The sequence below is a fragment of the Halichoeres trimaculatus genome, unplaced genomic scaffold, assembly GCF_033239565.1.
Source record: "Halichoeres trimaculatus isolate MK-OKI-2021-1 unplaced genomic scaffold, fHalTri1.1 fHalTri1_scaffold_10, whole genome shotgun sequence".
Classification (NCBI taxonomy): domain Eukaryota; kingdom Metazoa; phylum Chordata; class Actinopteri; order Labriformes; family Labridae; genus Halichoeres; species Halichoeres trimaculatus.
In genome coordinates this window covers 28,138,461-28,163,658 of record NW_027437187.1, presented here as the reverse complement: position 1 = coordinate 28,163,658, position 25,198 = coordinate 28,138,461, and the positions used below count along the sequence as shown (strand labels likewise).

The 25,198-nt window shown below is 41.2% G+C and overlaps 2 protein-coding genes across 4 annotated transcripts; both read left to right on the top strand.

Moving 5' to 3' along the window:
• The first annotated feature begins 1,364 nt into the window (after positions 1-1,364).
• On the top strand, positions 1,365-16,178 carry LOC141796279 (cingulin-like protein 1). Of its 3 annotated transcripts, none has more exons than XM_074677305.1 (19): positions 1,365-1,444; positions 4,040-5,002; positions 5,103-5,170; positions 5,677-5,779; positions 5,876-5,971; positions 6,079-6,227; positions 8,293-8,434; positions 8,543-8,755; positions 8,835-9,041; positions 9,128-9,232; positions 9,326-9,478; positions 9,610-9,780; positions 10,096-10,248; positions 11,621-11,710; positions 14,780-14,863; positions 15,003-15,127; positions 15,390-15,498; positions 15,588-15,751; positions 15,840-16,178. In XM_074677305.1, the coding sequence occupies exons 2-19, from the start codon at positions 4,058-4,060 to the stop codon at positions 15,916-15,918; spliced, it is 3,156 nt and encodes a 1,051-aa protein (XP_074533406.1). In that variant the 5' UTR covers positions 1,365-1,444; positions 4,040-4,057; the 3' UTR covers positions 15,919-16,178. The 3 variants fall into 3 exon arrangements, with proteins under 3 accessions (XP_074533406.1, XP_074533404.1, XP_074533405.1); XM_074677303.1 differs by having other exon boundaries at positions 5,076-5,170; XM_074677304.1 differs by lacking the exon at positions 1,365-1,444 and adding an exon at positions 1,683-1,850 and having other exon boundaries at positions 5,076-5,170.
• Positions 16,179-16,453: 275 nt separating this feature from the next.
• On the top strand, positions 16,454-24,291 carry aqp9a (aquaporin 9a). Its single transcript, XM_074677306.1, has 6 exons — positions 16,454-16,615; positions 16,725-16,851; positions 19,630-19,767; positions 19,901-20,019; positions 20,853-21,070; positions 23,642-24,291. Exons 1-6 carry the CDS (start codon positions 16,514-16,516, stop codon positions 23,865-23,867), a joined length of 930 nt encoding a protein of 309 aa, XP_074533407.1. The 5' UTR covers positions 16,454-16,513; the 3' UTR covers positions 23,868-24,291.
• Positions 24,292-25,198: the final 907 nt, after the last annotated feature.

Genomic DNA, 25,198 nt, shown 5'->3' with positions numbered 1-25,198 from the left:
AAGCAGTAAAATTTCTGGCTGAGTTTATAAGCAGCTAAAAACTTCCCGGAGCTTTAGGGAATGTTTGCACGACAATAGTTTTAGGGTGAAAAGCAAATATATTGTTTTCAGAGTTTTCAGCGGAAATGCTGACGTCACACTCCACTTTTTGCAAGCGCATACAACAGAATAACACTACAGCAGTACAACAGTACCATTGTTACGATCGTCGCAAACTACCATGTTTTGCTTATGCTGGTCAATCTGCTGAATTTGCTGACTGTCTTTCAACAAAATGTGCATCTGTTGCTCCAATTCTGCACTTAGTATTCGCCAATACACCAGATAATCTACTTCAGCGTAGATCTACCAAAAGCTGCTTCTGGACAAGACAGTTATAGTGCCAACTACAGGCCTGGCATGCTTGCTTCACTGTTTCAATACCTGAGCGTTTTCGTGTAAACAGATTTTTTCACTGGGTTTTAGCGTTTTCTGATGAAACATAATGCGAACAGGGCTTTCAAGGCCTCTGTGACTTTCCAGAATAATAGAGCTTCTCTGAGATAAAGACACCATTTTCCATGAGCACTAGCACCCACTGTCACAAAGACTTGACTCTTGCCAAGGTGTGCATTTGTTTTGGAAGCAAATGAATGGAAAGCAATTTTTCAAAAAACTACTTTTCTTTGTTTGAGACAACTTTTTGCTGGGTGCAAAGTGACAAGGTAATACTTGATACATCGTTTTTAATAAAGCAGGTCAAGGTGTTGGTTGTTTTATCTAGGTTGTGTACAGTTGGTCCCTAAGTGGAAGGTTGTCCCTGAGTTTTGAGATGATTAAATACAAAGGAGGAAAAGGAAATCTCCAAAGTAGTAAAAAAAAAAAATCATGGGTAAAAAGTTTTTCACAAATTGCTAAGCATATGACAGCTGATAGATGATAAGCTAACACTGTGAAGGGGACAGTTTCTGCAACCTGGTTTGAGTCCTCTTTCTTTATTTCCTGTCTTTTCTCCTCCTCATGTTCTCCAATGTTAAACACAAAAACAGCTTTTGCTCCTTTCACAGAGGGCATTTAGATAAAACACAACACGCCTTCAAGACCAAATGTTCAAAGATGCAACCTACAGGGAGCATCAGCTGACCTGACAGACACTAAACCATAAACATTAACACTCCTCCCTGGAGGAGTCTGTAAACTGTGTACACCATTCACAGATCAGACCCTAAGATTTAGAAAACTGCAGTTTAATTTATGTCCCCAATGCTCAAATCATTATTAGTTTCCAGTCTTAAGATATGACATCATTTGAGCTTTGTCAGGCATATGGTTTGAATCTGTTGCTCGGAGCAGGCAGTGAACGCCTCTCTGAGTTTGTGTCCGGGCGGAGGCAGGATAGAGAGGAGGAGGAGGAGGAGGAGGAGGAAGACTCAGTACAACTCTCGGACTCCTCTCAGAGCCGTGGGTAAGTTTCATCTCTGATCGATAACTTTGTTGCTAATATTTTTGTCTTGTTACGGTATTTTAAACGCTGTTACACTGTCAGCCTGTGTTGGTGTTTGGTAGCGATTTAAAGGATCATTCCGAACTTTTACCTGATTTCACTCATCTCCTCTTTATCTGTCAATTTGTGTCCTCTACATTCATTGAACGGGGTTCCCTGATACTACGCGACCTGTGTACTTCTCCAGACTGTTTGTTTTAAGGTGTGTGGTTAACGGTGTGTGAGGTGAAGTGAAGTTCATGAAGTCAAACCGGATAAACGCAGATCCGCAGCAACTCATTTCCACAACCTGGACTCCAGTCACTGACAGAGTCTAGTCTGTGTCTATCAACTTAAAAAGCAAAGTGAATGCTGAAAATTAAAACCTGTAAGTTTATATGATATTAGAGTAAAACTGTCACTAAACTTTATTTCGGTATTAACCCTGTCATGCAGCACAGTTGATAAAAGTTTCCATTTGTGACTTGGGGATTATATTCAGAGTGACCAGGTGTTGATAAAATGCTGCTTTTGGTTAGTTTGTGGTCAACGTCTTACTTTTAAAACTATGTAGGAAACCGCAACGATTTGTTTTGGTTATTATAGGTTAAAAAATGAAAAAATAAATAAACAAAAACTTGTTATCAAAAGTCATTTTAAAAGGATTGAGTGATCAAGAAGTTAGAGGTAATACACACTGTTGTGAATAAAGTTGGAATCAAATGTTTTCTACCTCTCATCATGACATTTTTGTAAAACTGTGATTTTTTTTTCTTTATAGAAAAAGTATAGTGGAAATTAAACCACATTTTAAGTTGGCAAATCGCAATCTTTTCATGAGAAGATGTAGAAAATGGGTCAATCCTGCTTCCTCTGAGCCCAAGTTTGTGTCTTCAAGTCCTATTTAGATGATGCAAACCCACAGGTACCAAGTTTTAATGTCATATAAAACATGATAGAGCAGAAAACATCCACATTTTTTGCCATTCTTTGCAAGAGAAACTGATCAGAAGGTTAATCAAATAGGGAAAGTGTTGGTTGCTAATCATCCAAGTCTCAAATATTTGAGTACATTGAGTATTTGAGTAAAACATTCGTCTCCAGGTTTCAGGATGTGGGAAATCCATTTTTATCATGATAAGATTCCTGACAGAACAGAGCATTTGTTTTAGTTTGGTTTCACAAAAAATAAAATTAAAATGCAATAAATTTCAACCCTACTAACTTAGAGCCAAAGTTTGTGTCTTCACATGATTTATTTATTTGTGCGAACCCATAGACACCCAGTTAAATATCATTTAAAACACCATAGAGCAGGAAACATCCACATTTAAAGGATTGAAAAATCATTTTCAGGCAGTTTCTTGCAAGAAAATCTGATCAAAATTACACGTTGTTACCCTTTAGTTCCTGTGAAGTCTTTATTACCAAATCCAAAAGTCCTTTACTTTTACCTGAGCACAAAACATGACGTGACATGAGACGAGACGAGAGGACTAGCCAAACTGAGAACATCCAGAGACTACATAGTTAGAGGGTAAATTAACATTGGTAAGAAAATTAAAAAATGGGAACTGCCCGGCAAGAATGACACAGAATAAGACAAAGGACTTGTAGAAATTCAATATAAATCACAAGATAGATAAACACGAGGAATACACAAAAAGAGGGGAGCACGTGTCACAAAAGGTAAATTAAATATTTATAGCGTTTGTCGCTAATCTTCTGAAAATCAAACAGTTGACTTTTATATGCAGCTCAAACTTTCAGGTCATGGAAAATCCCTGTTTGACATGATGAGATTCCTGGCAGAACAAAGCAGCTATCATGCAGGAAAGGGATTTTTCCAAGTGCGGATGTTTCCTGATTCATCCTGTTTTATGTGATATCAAACCTGGTATCTTTAGTTTTACACTTTAAGACTTAAGTACTAAACCACAATTCATGTTTTTAACTACATTTCTCACTTTATTATGCAAAGAGTCTGTGACTTCACTTTTAATGATGAGCTACAACGTATCTTCAAAGTATGAGTAAATTTTTCACTCTTTCAGAACAAAAGCCCTTTGTTAGAAATAAGTTTATCCTTTTCTGAATAAGCTTCCATTTGTCTGTAATTGATAAGACACTTAAACTCAATGCAACGCTCTTCAGATGATACCATTTTATCTGCTGCACAGCCCCTGCAGTGTTTCAGCCTCACAGTGGCACATTTTCCTCAAGTGTCACACAATGAAGTGGATGACGACACCTCGGAGACCTCGTTGGGCTGCAGTCGTCATGCAGTTGTCTCCGCTGTACAATAGCACTCTGTCATGAGCACACACAAGGAGCTGTTTTCATTGCACAGCATTATCAGGCTCTTGTCAGTCTCCATTTATTCGCTCTTTTACTGAGTGCAGAGTGCAGCTGTGTGAGGAGCTGCACGGCCGTCTGTCTGTCATTGTGTCCCGGTGTGGCTCTAACCTCGCGCCTATGTTGTGTAAACAGTAACCTCAGCTTGACAAACTTACACTCCCACACAGGACGCTCTTCTTCAGGTTTGTTGGCTAACGTGCAGGTCTGTTCTTTCTTTAGTTCACCTGTTGATTCAAGATGGAGTCGCAGCGACTCATCAGCTCTCCAGATGTCAGGGTGCAGAGGAGCTACATGCAGCCACACAGCCCCAGAGGCAGTCAGGACGGCGTGTTCGGAGTCAGGGTCCAGGTCCAGGGGTTCAAAGGTCAGCCCTTTGTGGTTCTGAACAGTTCTGGCCAGGAGAGCCACCGGGATATCTCTGTGATCACTCACCAAGCAGGGTACAACCCAGGCATGACTAGGAGGACTGTGGACTCCCCATGTGAGTCACAGCGGACTGCTAGCTCCTCAGGTTTTCATTATCAGAAACATCCAGAGATTCTGCAGCCGTACGACCCTGAGAGTAACAACCTAAACTTAGTCATCCCTCCTAAAGGTTCAGACCCTCGTCCTGCACACCCAAACACCCAGTCCCCTAAACCCAGGATCCCTTTGCCTGCTGAAGGCCCAGAGGGAGACCAGAGGGACACAGCTCAGATCAAAGTGCCGCCTTCAAGTCGACAGCTCCCTGCACGGAGCCCGAACACTGTGGACACAGACTCCATTATGTCTGTAGGGAAGCTAATAAGCCAGTTCAACACCAACCAGCGCAGAGGAAGAGGAGGCCCGAGGAACAGGTTGGACCCAGAGCAGTGTCGAAGGTCACGCAGCGTGGACAGCAGCCGAACATCTGAGTCCTCCTCCTCCTCTTCCTCCAGCAGAACCTCCTCTTTGAAAGGTGTCAGGGGCGAGACTCCAAGCGGGATGTATCCTCCGGGGTCAGCAAGAGCTCGACTCCTCAGCGGGGAGCCTTCTTTGGGGAGCAGGAGGGAGGAGAACAAACCCAGCACGCCGCTTGTGAGTCAAAATGGAAAAGAGATGTTACCTCCACAGGCTGTGAGACTGCTTCACAGAGCAGAGAAACCGTCCCTCTCTACATCCTGCAGTGACCAGACGGATGACTCTGATGAAAGAGACGCACAGGTACGGAGACATTTACCAGGACGTAGTTTTTATCTGTAAAGGGTGTATTTATTGCCGTATATTCCCTCACCAGGTGACTCCTGACCTTCTGAAAGGACAGCAAGAGGTCACTGTGGACTCAACTGAAGACACGACACGACAAATGCTCTTCACGTATCTCCAGGACGGGTGAGGGCTGCTCAGAGGCGTGGCTTTTAATTTACCGTTAATGTATGGGATTGGTATCCATCTTATTAAAAGTGAAAAAGCATACTCCCAAAGATATCCGAGGTTGTTTTCACACTTTCACCTTAAGTTCCTATGTAAACACACTTTCCTACACCCCTGTTGATTTAGTGTTCCCTTGCAGCCACTTTAGGTGATTAGCTGGTGGTTGTGATCATGTTTTGTGCTCAGATAAGGGGGCTGCTGCTCCAGCTGTGTGTGCTCATGCTGCACTCAGGAATGCCGGGCATGTTCTCGTTTCCACTGATAAAATAACTTCTTCACACTGAATTTTTTAAGATCCATTGGTGCATATTTGTGTTTGCTGACTCAGAGGAATAATTTCCTGCATTCCTGGTCCAGTTTTCCTTCTAAGCTCCAAAATTCAACCTTGAGAAACATGCACTACACACTTTCATTTTACTATTTCATTACGATGGCGTTTGTTGAGTATCTGTGTCGCTTTTTAGGACGACTGATGACGACTCCACCACTCAGAAGAAAGTCAACCTGCTGCTTGAAAGGGTCAACAAGCTCAAGTGGAAGGCTGCTCACAATGTGGAGGAGGACAAAGTGTGTTTGGATAAAATATTTGCCACTGTTGATCCCAACATGTACTCGTCTGACCTTCACACTGATATTGTTTAACACCCTTTGTCTCATATTTAGGACTACTTGGCTGAGATGAAGCTTTTGCAGGACAAACAAGCCACACTGGAGACAGAAGTGTCTGTGTTAAAGCAAAAACTGGAAACAGAGATTAAGGTTAAGTACCGTTTCATCCTGCTCTGTCTCCCCTGAAACACTCACTTCCTTTTCATAATGATTTTATAATGTAAGTGACGATGTTCCCTCTCTGTTGTTGCCTGCAGAATGAGAAAACTCTGGCTTTAGCTTGTGAAAAAGCAAGGGCGGAGAAGAAGAAACTTCAGGAGGAGCTGGCCAAGAGCCATGAAGAGCTTTACAAACTCAGGGACAAACTGACCGAGGTGGAGGCAGCGCTTCAGTCCACAAAACAGGAGTGAGGATGTTACATTTACTATTAGTTTATAAAGCATCCAGTATGAATGGTGCTGGATGAAGAAGTAGAATTTTGACAGCTTCAGGGGGCCGAAACTAAAAAATTGCTCGAAGAAAAAAAAGAATAAAAATATGAAAAATAAGATCTCTGATCAAACTTTTGCATTATGAAAGTTTGACTCTTATAAGATTGTGAGCTCTGATTTGCTGATCTGTTAATCAAAAACTATTTACAAATGGATATTTCATTATTATACATTACTATAAAATTATAAACTAAATAAAGGGTGTAACGTCATATGAAACCATGCAGACAGAAAACATTTCATTGATGTTTTACACATTTCACTGATGCCACATGACCCTTAAGGCAGCAATAATTGCACATCAGGAGTTAAATTTTAAACAGGTAAGCTAAATCTAATATCTGATTTTGTGTGTTTTTCTTTGATTTTAAGTTTGTATCAATGTATCCCCACAGTGGGAGTCTTGCACAGTTATTTTGGGAGTTGTTGGGCTTAAAATTTGAGGAGCTTCTGCTTTAGTTGAGGCCTAGCTTAGCTGTGAATAGATATCTATTCACAACATCTCACTACAAAAGAGCTAAACATCAAAAACCTGCAAATGGTTAGATGTGAAAGTTTGATGTCATTTTTACATCCGTATATGAGGCTGAAACAGTAAGTTAGCTTAGCTAGAACACAGAAAACAGACAAGAGCTACTGGCGTATTAGCAGAGCAGAAGCTACAGCTTTTGTTTTTAGAAATCATGGAGCACAACCAAAAAATACTCACTTACTACCTTTGATATCCATATTTTGTCAGGATAAAAGTAGCTAAAGGAGTTAGAGCCAAAGTTTGTTTGTCTTTCTTTTTATTCTTTAACCATTACGGTTTAAGGAAATGCTAATTTAGCACCTTAGAAGTATCTAAGTTTAAGATATACCTAAACAACATTTCAAATTCTTTTTTTATTTCCAAGTGCTAGATGAAAGGTTAGGAACCACTGTGTGTCTTAATTCTTCAATTAAGCAAAATACTCTTTCAGTTGGCTTAGAAAGACAGACTGGCAGCAGCTAGCAAATTAGCTGAGGCTTAGCTAGCTGTTTTTTAGGTTCTGCAACTCCTCTGTTGGTCTTTCTTTTAATTTTTGTAGGCATTAAGGTTTAAGGAAATTCTCATTTAGCATCTTAGAAGTCTTTAGTTTAAGATATACCTCAGCTACATTTCAAATTCACTTTTTGTTTTATTTCCAAGCACTAGATAAAAGGTTAGTTACCACTTTGTGTCTTTATTCTTCAAATAAGCAGAATATTCCTTCAGTTGGCTTAGGGAGAGGGACTGGCAGCAGCTAGCAAATTAGCCAAGCCTTTGCTAGCTGTTTTTAGGTTCTGTAATTCACAGGAGCTAATTAAGACTTCACATTTTTTTGTCTTTGGTAATGAAAAAGGTTATTTAAAATCTAAGTTAGTAGGTAGAGTTTGTAATGTTTGTGTTTTTTTGTTACTATTTGACTGCAAAGCTAGCTGCCTTTGTTGAGATGTTATGCTAGGTTAGCTAAAAGCAGCTGGCTTTAGCTGTAATATATGGGTTAGTATAAAAAGTCTTGTTCTAAATCTTTTTGTCCAACTGTTCCAAGTGAAAAAAATTAAGAATATATTTATATTTAAAAAAAGACTTTTTCTGTTATGTAATTATTTTTTCAGCAAAGTCACAACTTATTGAAGCTCAAAATATAAAAGTTAACTTTTTCCATGGGCGGCGCTTTCAGAGTAGCTTTATACTAACAAGACTTAAGTTCAATGCCATGCTACTCTTTTTTTTTCTGAGCTCCTGCTCATACTTTCAGGTCAGGTAAATGAACTGTGATGATCCGATGAAGGTCATTTGACCGAAAGAAGAGTCAGATTCCATTTGGATTAAGTCTGCAGATGCCTTCCTGTTATCTACTCCAGCCAAGAACCTTACTGAATACTTAAAGCCAAAGCTAAGAGGCTGTTTTCTTGATATGATGAATGAAAAACAATATATATCTGTCTACGCTGACATTTTGTGCACATTGTCAGACTGACACAGATGAAGGCTGAGAGGGAGAGAGCTAAGTCGGAGATGAAAGACCTTCAGCAGCAGCTCTCTGAGATGCACGATGAGCTGGACCACGCTACAAAGGCTGAGGTGATAAACACAGAGACAGAAGTTCTTCTGAAGGTAAATGAAACCACATGAGCAAGAAAAGCTCCACAAACCAGCAGCAGCTGTATGGCTCTTTTACAGGCCTCATGGTAGTAATGATTTGTTTTGTTCGATGTCTTTTAGGACATGGCACAACTACGTATGGACTTTCAGGAGATGCTGCAGGTGAAGGAGGAACAGGAGGAGGTGCTGCACCACAGAGAGAGGGAGCTTACTGCCCTGAAGGGGGCTCTCAAAGAGGAAGTGGAGACTCATGATAGCTACATGGCAGCTCTGAAAGAGGAATATGAGAGTGAGATTGAAAAGCTGCTCAGGGATTTAGGGCAGGCGAAAGAGGTAATGGATGAGACATTTCTGCTCTTTTTTCTATTTCACCTTTCATATTCACCTCTAATTATTCCATCCTGAACTCCAGAGCAATGCTTTGCTGGGTCAGAAGAAGGTGGAGGTAGAGGAGGAGAGGGGTGCAGCTAAGGTGCAGCTGAAGGAGCTGAACCAGGAGAGGGATCAGCTGAGAGTAAAAGTGCAGGACCAGAATAACAAGGTGGATCAGCTGAATCTGATGATCCAGGATTGCAAAACTACAGAGAGGATGCTGGAGCAGAGGGCAAAGCAGCTTGAGGTAGGAATAAAAAAAACATTTAGAATTAAGAATACTTCCCTCCTGGTGCGATCTTTGTGTGAACTCATGTTTCTCTTGTTCTGAAGAGGGAGAAGCAGCAGCTTGAGGAGGCGCTGCGAGACGTGAGGAGGAACGAGGAGGAGATGTGTCAGTCCAACCAGTCTCTGCTTTCTCGCTTGGAAGAAGTGCAGGTAAAAGTGAGGTTTTGTTTTTGTTTATGTTGTGGTTGAGGCCTTGGATATATCTTACTCTTTCCACCTCCTCTTGTTTGTTTTGATTTCCAGGGTAAGCTAACAAAACTAAACCATGAGCACAGGGAGCTGAAGGAGAAACTAAAGGAGGAGAAGAAACAAACAGAGGAGCTGTGGAGGATTAAAACGGAGCTGGAGGATGAGAGGAGGATGCAAGACAGGGCTGTGGAGCAACTGCAGAGAAAGGTGAGACGTGTATCTCAATGAATTATGGGAGAAATGTACTAAATATGTGTGCCTAAAACAAAAACAGCTGATACCTATCATGAGTGTAAAGTTTAATACACCCAGAGTTGTTTACCTATTTCTGTGAGTAGATGAACAGCATCATGGAGGAGTGTGAGGCGTCTACAGATGTGCTCCAGAACCAGGTCGATGAGGCCAGAGAGAGGAATCAGAGGGAGTTAGACGAGCTGCGGAGACAGCTGCAGGAAAAGGGAGCAGAGCTGGAGAAAACCCGACAGGCTGCCAAAAAACTGCAGGAAGAGGTGTGGTGCTCATTGTCTTTCTGATTCATTGCTGCGTGGCTGCAAATGTCTTAGTCACCGATAAAAAGTCAACCCAGTATGGAAAAGAAGAATGTTATGATATTTTTCGTTTGACCTAGAGCTCACAAGATTTTTTTGTTTGGGGTTCTCTTGCATGAGCTTGAACAGAAACATAAAAAGTAATCTCAGAAATGATAACAGACTTGTGTACTTTTTAAAACCGTGTGATGAATTCACCATTCCTTTATGACAGGCACTGCATGATACACCTTATCTGACAGCTTGTGTTTACTCTGCGCTCTGATCTGTGTCCAGCTGCTTCCTCTGGAGGATGATCTGCGGAGGTGTCTCAGGGAGCTGCAGGAGGCCCAGCTTAGGGGCCAGCAGCTGGAGCAGAGGGTGGAGGAGCTGGAGGAGAGGAACGCTGCCACGGTGGGGGAGAGGGAGCGGCAGGTCAGGCTGATGGAGGTAAACAATGGGTTGTGGAACCATAACACAAAGAAAACACCCAAAAACCTTCCAGTATCTTATTTCTCGAATACAAAAACAAAAGATCCTAATCCTTATACAGCCCATTTAAATAGAATAGAAAATACTTTATTTATCCCAGAGGGGAAATTCAGGAGGAGTCGCAGCAGATCAAGAGAACAAAAGTAAGAAAGTGTATGAAAAGTGCAAAAAGGTCCATAACAAGATAGATGATGACAGCTCGACCATCATTGTCCAGTTCAGCCAGCCTCCACCTCCACAGGGTCCAGGACTGAGCTTCTTCAGCAGTCTGTTCAGTCTCTATCTCCTGTGTCCTGTCTGCTCACAGCAGGTGGAGTTCTTCCAACATGGCGTTGGTGTCTGATGTTACCTCTGTTAGCCATGTCTGTGAATAGCATGATGCTACTCTGCCTGCTGGTATTCCCCCTATTGCTGAGTTAGCACAGCTAGCTCGTCCATCTTATTGGAGATAGATCTTATGTTCCCAATAACGATGGATGGACGGACAGGTCGATACCGTCACTTCTTAGCTCACACCTGAGAAAACCAGCACATCGTCCTCACCTCCTTCTCCTCACCTTGTGGGAAGACATCAGGCCTTGCACCACTTAGCATTGACATGCTACAGACTGCTAACAGCTGATTCCACATGTAAACAGTGAGGCCATGGTAACATGTAGGATCTCCAGACAAACACAGGAGCAAAAATAGTAAAAATATCATTGAAGACAAAACCAGTTTGGTGTCCATGACCAAAAAATGAACCATACAAATGAATGACCCACTTTAAATGCAGAGATGATGAAAAAAGACATGGAAAAAAATCCTGAATCCTCTATTAATATGTGTGCAAAGATGAGAGGGCTCAAGTCTTGATCATTGATGACCTCTCAATCAGCTCAGAGTCAGACACACTTCAGGTTATCACGTTACAAAGTGTTTAGCTTCTCATGGTGCCTGTATTTGCACTCACTTGTTCCTGAAAGCTATGAGGGTGCTGAAAAGAGCCAGAAAGATCTCCCAGCTCAGCACTGTTTATCTTTCTGATGACAAAACACGACACAGTGATACCAGTGTGCTCACTGTTGACTCTGTGAATGGACCGAGGAAGCTCCTGTTTGCTCTACGAAGTTATCGAACCAGTCTGGCTGTTCTCAGGAGTCTCTTTTCACTCTGTCTTATACTGCCCACAGTTGTGAACCCAGATCAATCAAACAACGAATGAAATCTTCATATTTGTGATGTTTATTGTGGTGTTATTTCTTTTTAGTCTGTTTTCTAACAACGGCACACTTTCTTTTTTGATTAACTTGATGGTAGTGACACATTCTCCTGTGCCCTTTCCTCTCAGGGTCGCATCAGTCAGCTGGAAGAGGATCTCAATGATGAGCGAAGCAGCGGCGATCGCCTCATGGAGAGATTAGACAAAACCAAAGATCAGGCAGGTTTCACTCCTCACTGTGTGTATGTGTGTGCTTTTATTTTGAAACCCAAAGCTCTTTTTGTGTGATTCAACATTCACACAGAGTCAGAATTATCCCCCTTCTTAAGTCTGAAGGGCCCAGCTCTTCATTTGTTTTCATTATAAACACATCTCAGCCCGAGAGCTCCGATTTCCCATCAGACACTGAAAGCTGCTGATCCGTGTTTCCCAGCCCGGCTGTGAAACAGGTTTGTTTTGCTTTCTCCACTTTGAATCACTGAGCTCCTCCGACTTCATATACGTTTCATCACGTCTGATGCCGGTACCAGAGCCTCACATCCTCAGCGTATGTGTGTGTGTGTGTGTGTGTGTGTGTGTGTGTGTGTGTGTAAAGTAGGCCACCATTCATGGGAGCAAAACAGTGCAGACTAATTGACACAAAACACTGTTTTCGTTGCAGTGCAAAGACAAAAAAAAAAAACAGAAATCTATTGTGAGCAGCTATTCACACTCCCTGCGCTGGGCCTCTGGATGTTATTAGAGAGCTGAGCCTTTAGATCTGACGTCGCTGCTCAGACCAGACCACATTTCCTCTCGTTTAAAGAAATAAGCTGGAAACTTTTCATTAAATCTGAAAGTCAGCCTCATCAGGTGGTGTCCTTTAATATGACACAACCATGTTTTCAGTCAACACGAGAGGCAGGACAAACAAAGTTTAAGCCCGTATTTATCTTTGAAAATGTCCAAAACAAATGAGATCTTCTGTTCCCACGTGGCTTATCCTGGTTATCCCAGAGTGCCTGTGAGGGTTTGAAACAAGCTAAAGAAGAGAGTGATGTGTCTTTGTGGTCTACGGAAGCCAACATGACCTCTTGAGACATCACCAAGGATTATTTATTAATTTATTTTTCATTTTTAATGCTTTTAAATCCCGCAAATGCTGTCATACCAAGTTAAAACACACTGCAACAACAGCCCTTTTCTTACACTTTAAATAGATTTAACTGTCGATTTACAGTTAAAATTTGAAAAACACAACTTGCACACATACAGGAAAAAAATCTCCTAAAAGTCAAGTTCGACTACAAAGGGCACCAAAATTAACCGTAGGTTTCTTTAAGGAGCGTTAATAAACATAACTGTTATACTGTGACCAACTGACAGAGTTGCAGTTATCCTGCTCAAACATTTAACTCACTTTTTTTGTTGACGATACACAAAGAGATGTGCCATGTATATGAAAGTTAGAAAAAGGAGAGTCACAATTTTTGTTTTTTTTTAAGTTAAACTTTAACATGTACAAGACCGAACAGCTACTGCTTTGTCCACAAGGGGCACCAAAATCAGCATAAGTTGAAAGTTCCTCTCTGGAAGGGGCTGTGAGGAGTTTGAAAGTGATTTTGAAAAAGTCTCCCTTCTAGATATATGCCTGATCGTAATCTACTCTTAAAAATGAGATTATCAGCACCAATATTGCTGGTAACAGGATATTTGTAGCTACTTCTTAGCTTCCAGTTTGGGACGACCAGGACCAGATTAATTTACGGCCCGTCTAGGTTTCTATCACAACACCACACCGGCTGACAAAGTTTTGTAGTGTGAAGAGGTAAAAACACAGAGATCTGTGTTTTTTTCTGCTAAAAATAATTTCTAAGATTAATTTTGTAGTGATGGTGGACACTAAAGCCTAAGTGTCAGACAGAAAAAGGACAGAAGAGCAGAAGAAAGCTAAATGGGAGAGCAGCCAGAGCTAAAGGCTAATTAGCTGTTAGCTCAGGCTGTATCACTCTATAACACAGGGGCTAAGCTGTTTGTGATAATGTTCATTCCAACCCACAGTCAGCAGTTATTCTGCAGTGGTCTGTTCAAACTTGAGAGTCTATCAATAAAATGAAGAGTGAGGTTACGTTAGCTTTGCTTGGTAGATGACAGGACACAGCTAACCAGGATTTACTAACGTTATACATTACGGACATGTCCTAGAACACCGGGCTGTCAGCTGTGCTAAATATAATCAGCTACTAAACGACTTACAAACTGACAGTGTTTACTTGTTGTCACGTTAGCCTACAGATATGTCGGAGCACCGGGCTGCTGATGTCGCTAACATGTAGCCTGCTGCTACAGCGTTTGCTTGACCGTAGAGCTACCTAACTGTACTGATAAATGTCTTACCTCGGCTCGCTGTACCCAGTAAAAAGTTGTCTGGAACAAAAAAAAATTCTTTCAATCCAATCTCCATTTAACTCCAAAACAAACATACACCTCGCTAAAAGTAATTTACCACAGTGTGCGGAGACTCCGGGCCACAAGGTGGCAATGGAGTGCAATTAAAACAGATCCTCCTCACAGCATCTTTAAGATGCCTCTTGTTTTTAAGGGCTGAACTGGGGCTGCTTTAAATTATTTTGATTATTTGATTTCACATTTATAGAACTGACATATCAACATATCGTAGATATCTGATGTGTGACGAGAAGCTGACTAGAATTATTATTTTTTGTTTTTGGCTTTTCATGCCTTCAGTTAGAGAGGACAGGACAGTGGATGGAGCAGGAAACAGGGTGAGGGTGGGGAATGACATGCAGGAAACAGGACACAGGCTGGATCAGAACCCGGGCCATCCACTCGAGGGCGCTGGGTCGTTTGTGCTCTTTCAATTAAAGCTAGGATGTGTGTTTTTTTATTAGACATATTGAGGAACAGACTCTGTACAAATGGAAAAAAACATCCTCAAGTATGTTTGAATGAGGGTATAATCACCTGAATGTAAAAAGTTTTTGGGTTTGTTAACTGAGGATGAGTCTTTTAAACCCACACAGGAGCGGGTCCCCTCTGTGGAGGCCGCCATCTTGTTCTGCTAGCTCTACAGAAAAGACAGAAAATGTGCAGATGAGTTAGTATTGATCGTTGATTTGATGGTAAACACTTGACAGTAGATGATTTTTGTTCAGCTGAACGTTATTAAAATGTAGGAGTTGGGGAGAATTTCTTTGAGTAGATTTCATTAAAGTATTTACTTGTATTAATGCACTTTATAACTTCCCTTTACACTGTGCCTCCTCGTTCTTTTATGGTGTGTAACAGATGGATCAGATCAGGAACGAGCTCATGCAGGAGAGAGCCATCAGACAGGACCTGGAGTGTGACAAGATGAGCCTGGAGAGACAGGTACTGACTTTCAGACCTCGGTACTCTGAAACCCCGTCATTACAAAAACTGCTTTGCAGCATTTCAAGTATCCACAAAACGCCCGCAGTCCCCTTCGGTTATTATTAATGACATTTCTATCTTTCATTTCCTGTGTCAGAATAAAGACCTGAGGGGCCGAGTGACTCATCTGGAAGGATCACAGAGGACCAACCAGGATTCACTCGTCTCCAAGCTGAACAGCCGAATCCAGGAACTGGAGGAGCGACTGCAAGGAGAAGAGAGGTGAGGTGTAGAAAGAGAAAACAGCAGATATGAACTGAGTTTGTGTTTCCCAGTGCTGGACAACACTCTGGAAATATTCAGGGTAGTGGATCCATCTCATAGTTCATGGTTTCTGCGTAGCAGTGACCCTCCTCTCCTCTCGTATCACTTTACCCGCGGTTGTAAGAGTGAGAGTATCTCTGGTCAGAAACACACCAGCCAGGTGTTGAGTTACAGGAAGCTGCAGTAGTGAAGTGATCTATTGGTCCCTTCTCGCTCCCAGAGACAACAACAACCTTCAACAAGCCAACCGCCGGCTGGAGCGCAAAGTGAAGGAGATGAAGATGCAGTCTGACGAGGAGCACGTCAACCTGCAGAGCCAGAGAGACCAGGTGGACTAAAAACAAAAAGTTCCTATGTTGTCGTGGCAGCAAGAGTTTGACTCATGATTCAATTTGTCACTTTTTTGTGAACTCTGCAGCTGACTCAGAGGCTGAAGACGGCGAAGAGGCAGATGGACGAGGCGGAGGAGGAGATCGAGCGTCTGGAACATGCAAAGAAGAAGCTGCAGAGGGAACTGGATGAGCAGATCGAGGCCAACGAGCAGCTTCACGGCCAACTAAGCACACTGAGGAACGAGATGAGGTGACCACTCACATTCTGCTTCTCAGTTCCTCTTCATTAAAAGCAGCGTCACATTTTATCTTATAACCTTTTTCTTCTGCATCAACAGGCGAAAGAGGAAATCCCCTCCTCTCATTAAGACCGTGGAGGACAGTGTGAAGGAGGAGGATGACTGTGGATCTGACTGACGATCCAAGCAAAACACTCCTGGACTTTGTTTGAAAAAGTTGGACTCACTGTGAATAAACCTTGATGTCATAATTCATCATAATCCCATTAACAGCTCAGGTGTGATCTCATAATGTTGTGAAAGTGTGGTCGCTTGTCAAGGCTGACCTCTTGTGGCAATATGTGTCGCTACACTTTGTGACAAACTGATGTTTGGCAAAGCAGCAGCACCGCTGGCTTTTATCTCTGTACTTACTGTGTTTTTCTCCTGCTCCTTAAGTTATTTCCCTGTGGTGTGAGATTATGTGGTGCAAACTGCAAAACTAATGAATAAATGTATTACAACACATTTCCAACACTTACTCGTTTTTAAACACACCCTAAAAAGTTTCCTGCAAAATCTGCGTTCAATTGAGTATAATGATGTCAAATCTCCCATCACACGTGTCAGTCACTCTGCTGTGAAGCTGATGAGGCTGTAGAGGAGTGTAATGGTTGTACAAATGGATCAATGGTCTGTGCTGAATGGCTGCAGGAGATCTGATATGAGAGCTCAGATCAGTCCCGCGGGTTCACACAGCTGGGCAGCTTCATCAGCAGCTGGCACGGAGATACATGGAGAAAAACCACAAGAAAAGCATGAGGCAGCACTGTGCGCTCAAACATGGAATACTCAAGGAGTTCCTGGCTGAATTCCTGGGGACGTTTGTTTTGGTTGTAAGTAAAACGTGCAGCTTTTATTTTATGTAAAAGTTAATAGTAAGAAAGAAGTTCCTGTCCTGTATCCTGATTTCTAGTTTGATCTGTTTTCCTCTCTGTTTGTCAGCTGTTCGGCTGTGGTTCAGTCGCTCAGACCGTCCTCAGTCGAAACACCCTGGGTGAGCCTCTCACAATCCACATCGGCTTCTCTGTGGGACTCATGATGGCAGCGTACGTGGCCGGTGGAGTTTCAGGTACATGCTCTTGATGCACCTTTCAAAACTGGCATGTCCAAAGTTGGGCCTGGGAGCCAATCGTGAGCCATGGTTCATCTGATGCTGCCATGATCCGCTCTGTGGACTAAAGGCTGAATATCTTCCATTTCAAAGTGTGGCGGTTACTTTTGTTTTCTGTCAGATAATGTCACTTTACAGTGCAGCCGGTGTTCGTGTAAATATCTGACCTAAATAACTCCCAAAACGCTCGGCGTCTTTGGGGGAAGCGCCCCGTGTGCTGGTTAGAGTAAAGACGCAGACAGAAAACTTCATCTCCGAGCTGCAGTTTTTAGTCACTCACTGAAATAATAAGTTCAACATATAACAATAAATATGAGATATAAACTGAGATATCCTGCATCACGTATTGTTTATATCAGGGTGAAGACAGTTTCATATTTAATATTCACAGTTGTGAGAGGATGTCCAGGACACATTAGAGGTGATTTCTTGCGAATATATATATATATATATATATATATATAAAAAAGAAAAAGCTACTGAAAGCACATTTTTATCAACTGGCCCCTGATTAGGGTCTCAGTGTTTTTTAATGACCTTTTATAAACAAACTAAAAGCTGTGAAAGTTGTAAGACGATGTCCAGGACACATGAGAGGTGATGTAGTATCAACAAATTTATAAATGAGAAATTTTAACCGGAAAATGTGTCTTTTTCAGGCAAAATGTTGTTGATGATGAAGATTTGCTGAGTTTCTTTTTAATATTATGCAGTATTTATTGTTATGATATGTTGAGGGCTGTCACCTCCTAAAATAGCAGTGGATTGAGGCGTGTATGTAGAAAAACAAAAAAAGTTATGAAAGACCCCTATTCCTATAGTGTCACTCTAGTCTGCATTCAAAACTTGAGAGCCCTTTATTTATAGAATGATGACTTTTATTCTCATCAATCCTTAAAAAAATCATCTGATGATACTGTTCTAGTGTGATCCATGTTTCCTAAGTGCTACTGCTACCTAATGTTTCCAAACTGCATCACAACTTCATTTCTCTTATTACTTCAGCCTCAGCCTTCTTAATTTTTGAGGAAATTTGAGGAAACTTGAAGAAGAAAACTCAGGAGACCCAGACGGATTAAGCTGAAATAGTTTATATAGCTCGGCTGAGGAGAAGTGACAAACAAAAGACAGCTCCTTTTGCTCAGTAGCTATCATTTCTGAGGGTGCTGTGTCTATCAAACAGGTTCAGCTTAGGTTGTCAGTGTAAGCATTCCCCTTAAACTGGAATAAGACAAACAGTTTTAACTGTGTGTATCTGATCCATTTCAGACTGGAGCCTGACTCTCCCTGTAAACAGATAACTTCAGGGCCAAATGCAGGTTTGTCAGTATGCTTGACACATACAGAGGCAACTTACAAAGATAACGAAGGAGAAATATAAGAGCGGGAAATTTCCACCACAACAATTATAGCTCCAAATAAATCATGTCCCAAATTATGTGTACATTTAAATTTTCAGTCAACTGCACAAACAAAATCAAAGAGCATCCAGTCATTTTTCACAACGCTACATTTGGACTACTAGTATAAAGCTCAAGCTCTGTTTATTCTGCAGAAACTCAACAACTCTTGCAGCCGATGTGTTTGAAAGAATCTATTTATCATGATGTAAAAATGTGCTCGATGAAAATCCAGAGCCCAAAAAAACATTAGAGCACACAAGACTAGATTAAATAAGTCTGTAATGATGGCACAAGTAAATTCGACTGCACTTTGTGACAGATTTTTTCCAGAAATCACCAGAAAGAAACAGGGCATTCATATGTCATGTTCATGTTAGTAAATATGTCAGTCAGTGACCCTGGTCCTGAGTGATTTTCACAAAATCAAAAAGTTTGGACACCCTGTAGAGTTTCAGATTGGCCTTGGATTCAGTGCAATTGAATAAACGAAATTACTTTTAATGGCTGTTGTTAAGATCATTCCCCTCTGCTGGCATTTTGTCAACTCCTCTAAAAACGTCACAGATAAAGTCAAAAGTTTGTTGCATATTCAGATTAACTGCAGTGTTTAATCTACTGTTACGCTCTACAGACCCTGCTCATGAAGATAATTCACAGTTAGAACAAATAACCAGCATCAAAGCCCATAACTGTCCCAACACGGTTTGTTTGTGTTATAATAAAGTGTTGCTCGTAAAGCGTGGATAAAGCTTGTAATAATGCAAGTATATGACTTCCTGTCCGGCCATGTGCCATCTCCAACAGCTCCAGAGTCAGCAGGAACGCGCCAGCTCTGCGTCCACGCTCAATGAGTGTGTACTGAGCATTGATTTGTTAGCGTTAGTGCTCAGCCTCTGCAGGGTCATACATAACCGCAGGCGCTAAATGTCCTGCTAACTGCATTGATCTCAGGCTGCACTCGTGTGTTGGTGACAGAGAGCAGGCCGAGTTCAAACAGAGCTGCAGATTGTTTCAGAGTTAGCTCTGATCACTGACAGATTTCATAGTATGTGTGTACAAATTCAAAGGGAACAGCGTAATGCTCCTTTTTTTTCTTTTGGTTGGATTTCTATTCAGTCTCTCCTTTGGGGTGAAAAAACAAAACAAAACCCGGCACCGCCCCAGGGCCTGCTCCCCTTCTGCTGCCCCTCGTAAATGTGACACCCTCACTAATGATGGAGAGGATGTTGTGCCAGACACCCCCCCCCCACGCACACACACACACACTCACCCCCCACCCACCCACTCCCACTGCACTCCACCCTCACTCCTCCTGCTTTGTCCTCCGTCCCAGGAGGCCACGTGAACCCTGCTGTGTCCCTGGCCATGGTGATTCTTGGAAAACTGAAGATCTGGAAGTTTCCCTTCTACGTCATCGCTCAGTTTCTGGGTGCTTTTGCTGGAGCTGCTGCAGTCTTTGGATTATATTACGGTAAATAAATCTGTAATCTGACATAACGCGTGCACAATTAATCACAACAGCTGATTATGGTCTCAGAAGCTTGTATCTTCTTCTGGCTGCAAAATCAAAACATGTCAGGAACATATGCTCTTCCTCTTCACAGATGCTTTCATGGACTTCACCAGTGGGATTCTGTCTGTGACAGGAATCAATGCAACAGGTCATATTTTTGCATCTTATCCAGCGAGACACCTGTCAGTCCTGGGTGGCTTTATTGATCAGGTGAGCTCTGCTCCATTTGACCCAATAACCCTCCCCTCCATTGTCCACCTCCACTCCCACTCAGGCTCTAAATTCTGCAGAGTTAGGCAATTGTACCTAATGCAGAATTGATTGCCCCCCTTTTGGACGGAGAACACCCCCTCTTTTGTTTCATTTGGGGTCTAATGACCCGTTTCCTGCCGTTCTCTGGGAGGTCAAATCTATACTTAACACCACTTTCCAGCTTTTTAGTGGGTGCAGCGGTGCAAAAATAACACGTCTGCCAGCTTTAAACTTTTTAAAAGTGCATCTGGCGAAACACTGAGCGAGGTCTAATCAGTGATATTGTGCTTACGCTGAACTTTTCTTATAAATAACTTTGTAACAGAGGAGCTGTACGATCCTCTTCTATTTTCTCTCAAACACATAGAGGTTAGTGAAACATTTCACCAATGGAAGTTTGACAAAAAAGGATTAGGAAACTATTGTGAAATGTTCTGTTTGTGGTTTCAATGGACCAAATTAAGTTTTTTTTTTGATAAATGCAATTTACTTTAGTGACACTAAACAGAGCAAAGCTATTTCATGTCCATGCAACACTTTAGTTTCCTGCTCTGTGATTTAGCTGAATCAAGTTGGATCAATAGAGGAAATGAAAAATGTAAATTCCACTTCTGTTTTCATTAAAAGATTGTGCAAAAACTCATTTAAGTGTGTTGAAACATATCCTGTAGCAACATGAATATAGAGCCAACAAAAGCTTTAAAGAAGGTCAAATTGAAATTAAAAACAAAGTAATGAGGCCAGACTCTGCAGTCTCTCTAACAGCTGATTGGTTGCTTCTCCTCCTGCAGGTTGTGGGGACAGGCATGCTGGTCCTGTGTATCCTGGCCATCATAGATGGAGGGAACATCGGAGCTCCTAAAGGTGTGGAGCCGCTGGCCATCGGTCTGATCATCATGGCCATCGGTGTGTCCATGGGACTGAACTGTGGATACCCTCTGAACCCTGCCAGAGACCTGGGACCACGTCTGTTCACTGCTGTGGCAGGATGGGGGATGGAGGTGTTCAGGTAACGGGAAATCAGGGTTTCTTTTCTCAAATAGTGTTCGTTTTTGGCTTTTTAAAAATTCTTATAAAGGATCACTCATGGTTGATTTGCCCAAACACTGAAGCCATCCTCTCTACAAATCGTTAACGAAGCTAAACATCATGGAGTTTATACTAAAATATCAGAATTTAAAGTAAGAACATTCCAGTCCAATTGCCTGAGGTCACCAAACATTTTGATATTTTGAACATATAATTCATTAAGAGGAGGTGTTAATTACTCATCGTAACAAGGACACAGGAAATGTGAGTCATTCTCAACTTCTTTATTTCGCAGAATTAACATGAAATGTTGTCCTTTCAAAGCGTTTAACTGCCTTTTGTTTCGGTTCATCGTTTCAGTCACAGAATAAAAATTTTAGGAACTTAAGTATCAACTCCAGAGCAAGCATTCAACCACTCTGAGAAAAGGAAATAGATTTGAGAAACAGTCGAATAAAGTAAGCAAAGACTGAACTGAAAATCAAGGCTGTGTCTGATCCCAAATATTAAAAGAAGAAGAAAATGAGAGCAGAGATAAACACTTAGAAAAAGGCCAATGTGTGATTAAAAAGTGAGTCATTACTAATGAAAGCCAATAAAAAAAATACACAACAGCTTTATAATCCCGCAGCTGCTCAAGCAGATATGTAATGAAATGTTGCCATGCATGTTTTTAGGTTTGTTTAGAGAAAATTTGATAATTTGTGCTCTATAATATCTGATTTAGTGTTCAGTAGATGCTGGTGGGAATGGTTTGGACAGCTCATTCGAAGGGCTACTTTCCCCAGATTAGACATTAGACATGAGAAATGGAGCCAGTGCAGTAGTGTTAAAAACAGCTGTTTGTTGAGTGTCCGCTTGAGGCTGGCTCCAGAAGTGTCGTAAACCATGTACACACTAATTCAACAAGCTGAGTTTTACAACAAAAATCAACATGTTCACAGCCTGGTACAAAAAAATGACTTGAGTCTAAATTACTTACCTCTCTAACAGCACATACTTTACATACATTTCTAAAAGAAATTAAGACCAGGAGTTTACCCAATCAGAGGCACAGCTCACCTGACTGACAGGTAATTCATACACAAGGTAATTCAAAGTGCTTACCAGCTACATTGAATCATGAGAAGGCAAAACAAAACAATTCCTTAAAACACAAAAAACTAGAAAAGCACTCAGAGAGCGCAGACCTTCAACAAGCATATTGTGATTGTCACACAACACTTTAGTCCTTTACACTTTAGTTGCAGGTTGACAGTGTTGAAAATTATGATGACCAAGTACATTTTTCATTTATTGGATCTTAGTTTCCAGAATATTTTCAGGATCTGGATCGTACTTTTACATCTGTCAGAAATTATTATGACCTTGTCTTGTATTGTTTTGCAAAGCAATCCGACCATTTATCGTGGAGTTATATACACATATAGTGAAAACGGCCCTATCTCACAATGACAAAGAATCCCTTAGAAAGATCCTGGATCCAGATGGCGATCTGGATCATCTCCAAAATTTAACTACTGCTTCTCTATCCCATTTGGAACATTTCCTGAAAATTTCATCAAGATCCATTTGTTACTTTTTGAGTTATGTTGTTCACAGACAGACAAACTCCCAAAACATAACCTCTTTGGCGGAGGTAAAATCATTAATTAATCAAATTTAAAGTGAGGAAGAAACATTTTCAATACAGCTGCTGGCGACAATAGGCTTCAGATCTCCATATCAGAAACAGATGGGTGACATCACCAATACTACCACGTATGACACAGCCTACACCACACAACATGTTTCTATACAGGTTCAACACAAAAAAACGTCAGTTGGAGGATTAGTGTCCATCAGTCAGTTTTGTACCTTGTATCGCCCATTTATCATTTTAATTTATAACGAGGTAAATAAATGGCAGCAAGAAAGCTGATCCCATTACAAAGTATATAAGTATTTTTTTTATTTTTCATGTTGTGTCTTTATCTTTCAAGTGCTTGAGGAATAACTATGACAAAAAGCACACCAAATTGATATTTTGTTATCGCTATAATCCCCCCCAAATACATTTGATATAAAAAACTGATCTTCGAACCAAAACCCTTTAGGAACAGTTTGTTTTGGATGCACCTCACAGCAACAAGAACAGTTTCAACATCCATCGATTGATTGGGATTTGGGTTTAGACTGAAGTCTGTGGCACACGTTGATAAAGGATATTTGCTCTCTTAAAAGGAAAAGTGTAAGACTTAATGATCTCAGTGATGTAACAACAAACAGACTCTACGTTTGCCAACATGTTTGTATTCTTCATTTCTGCACCTGTATTTACTGTATCTGCTCTGTCCTTATTAAAAATCCCTCTTCAAGCTTTCTACCCAACCTGAGCTTCTGATGGAGCGTGTTGTTATATAATGTCACATGCAGCAGACAGCTGCAGTCGATATTTGTGACTGATCTTGTCCTGATGCCAGCGACCTACGGTGGCCTCGCTGACAGCTTCATGTGTGGCTGACAGAGACACGTTTAACTCTTTCCTCTCGTGTGGTTTTTGCACTCACAGCACCGGAGAGTACTGGTGGTGGATCCCTGTGGCGGGGCCCATGGTGGGGGGCGTGCTGGCAGCCGTCGTCTACTACCTGCTCATCGAGCTTCACCATCCCCACCAACACCAAGCCCACGATGAGCCCGAGAAGCCCCACATGGAGGAGGAGGAAGAGGAGGAGGATGAAGATGATGATGACGACAGCAGTCTGAAGGATAAATATGAGATGATCACCATGAATTAAAGATTAAAAAAAGACATTTACTTCAGTGTTTTACAGGAAATCAAGACACATCTATCTGTAAAAGCAGATGTTTGCTGTTTGCTCTCAAAGGATAGGCCATAGTTTCTCTCTGACTGACTTTGTTCAACGTAAAGACAAGATTAACAGTTACTGAAGGCAACTTTACACCATTTACAGGTCACAAAGTTTCATCAGTAAAAAACGGACTCATCATCCTAAATTTAACTCTTATGTTTAATGCTTCATCAACACATGGAAACCTCATCCTCTGTGCTTCAGACTTTCTGCATATATGATGTAAATACTGTACTATAGATATAAGATAACCTCCTCCCTCTGTCTGCCACCATCCTTTGATAACAGCTGTGCTAAAATAATTGTTTTACATGCTCCTGTTTAGTTTGCTCCCATTTCTTATAGAGATCTTATGTGTACATTCATTTTTCATTTTAACTTGTGATTACTTCTGTCTCTTTTTTGGAAACCTCTTGTGTTTTATTGATCTTTGTACTTTACTGAGTGTTGTTTTGTCTACATTAAAGTTTCTATAAATATAGATTTCATGGCAGACGTTTCAATCCAGGGTTCGCCATTCGCCATCAAATGAATTCATAACTTGAAATGGCACCAAAGCTAATTCAGTTATTCAGAGGGATTCCACTGACTGCCACAGATATTTACTTTTAAACTACTGTAAAATATCTCTTTTAATTTTGGTTGGTTTTATAGAAAACAGTGGAAAAAGTCAGTGACCATTGCTGCAAAGACTAAAGCCTCTGTACATGAGGCCAAAACCACATGGCTAACGATGAGTTTGTTCGACTTGAAGACGTCTGAAAAGACGCTGTTGACCTGAGAAAAAGAAACCAGTGAGGGAGAAACACTTTAATAGTTTAATAATTTCTCAAATCTTTGTTTTTCTTTGATTTGAACAAAATCAATTTTAATTTTCATTTGTATGAAGATTTTTTTTCATCTGAACTGTGACAGTTCTCTTTGTCACATTGTTCACAAAGACCCAACACCTTTATTGGATCAAACCCACTTGTTCAGTACTGGGTACTAAGCAGTTTTAAGAGAATTACAGTGACAGGGGTAAACCTTTGTTTTGACAGGTATGAATCAGGAGCAAATCCAGACTCGTGTTAAATGGCAGTCTACTGTGGCTAAAATGGACTTGGTAAGAGAGAAAGGGGCCATGAGGGAAGCAAAATATGCAAGTGCTCAACTAAGTTTATTGAAAAAAAAAAGGGAAAAAAAGGGATAATTGAAGACAAAAACTGACAAAAAAGCCTACAAAAAACACATCAAGCTGTAAAAGGGAACAAGGA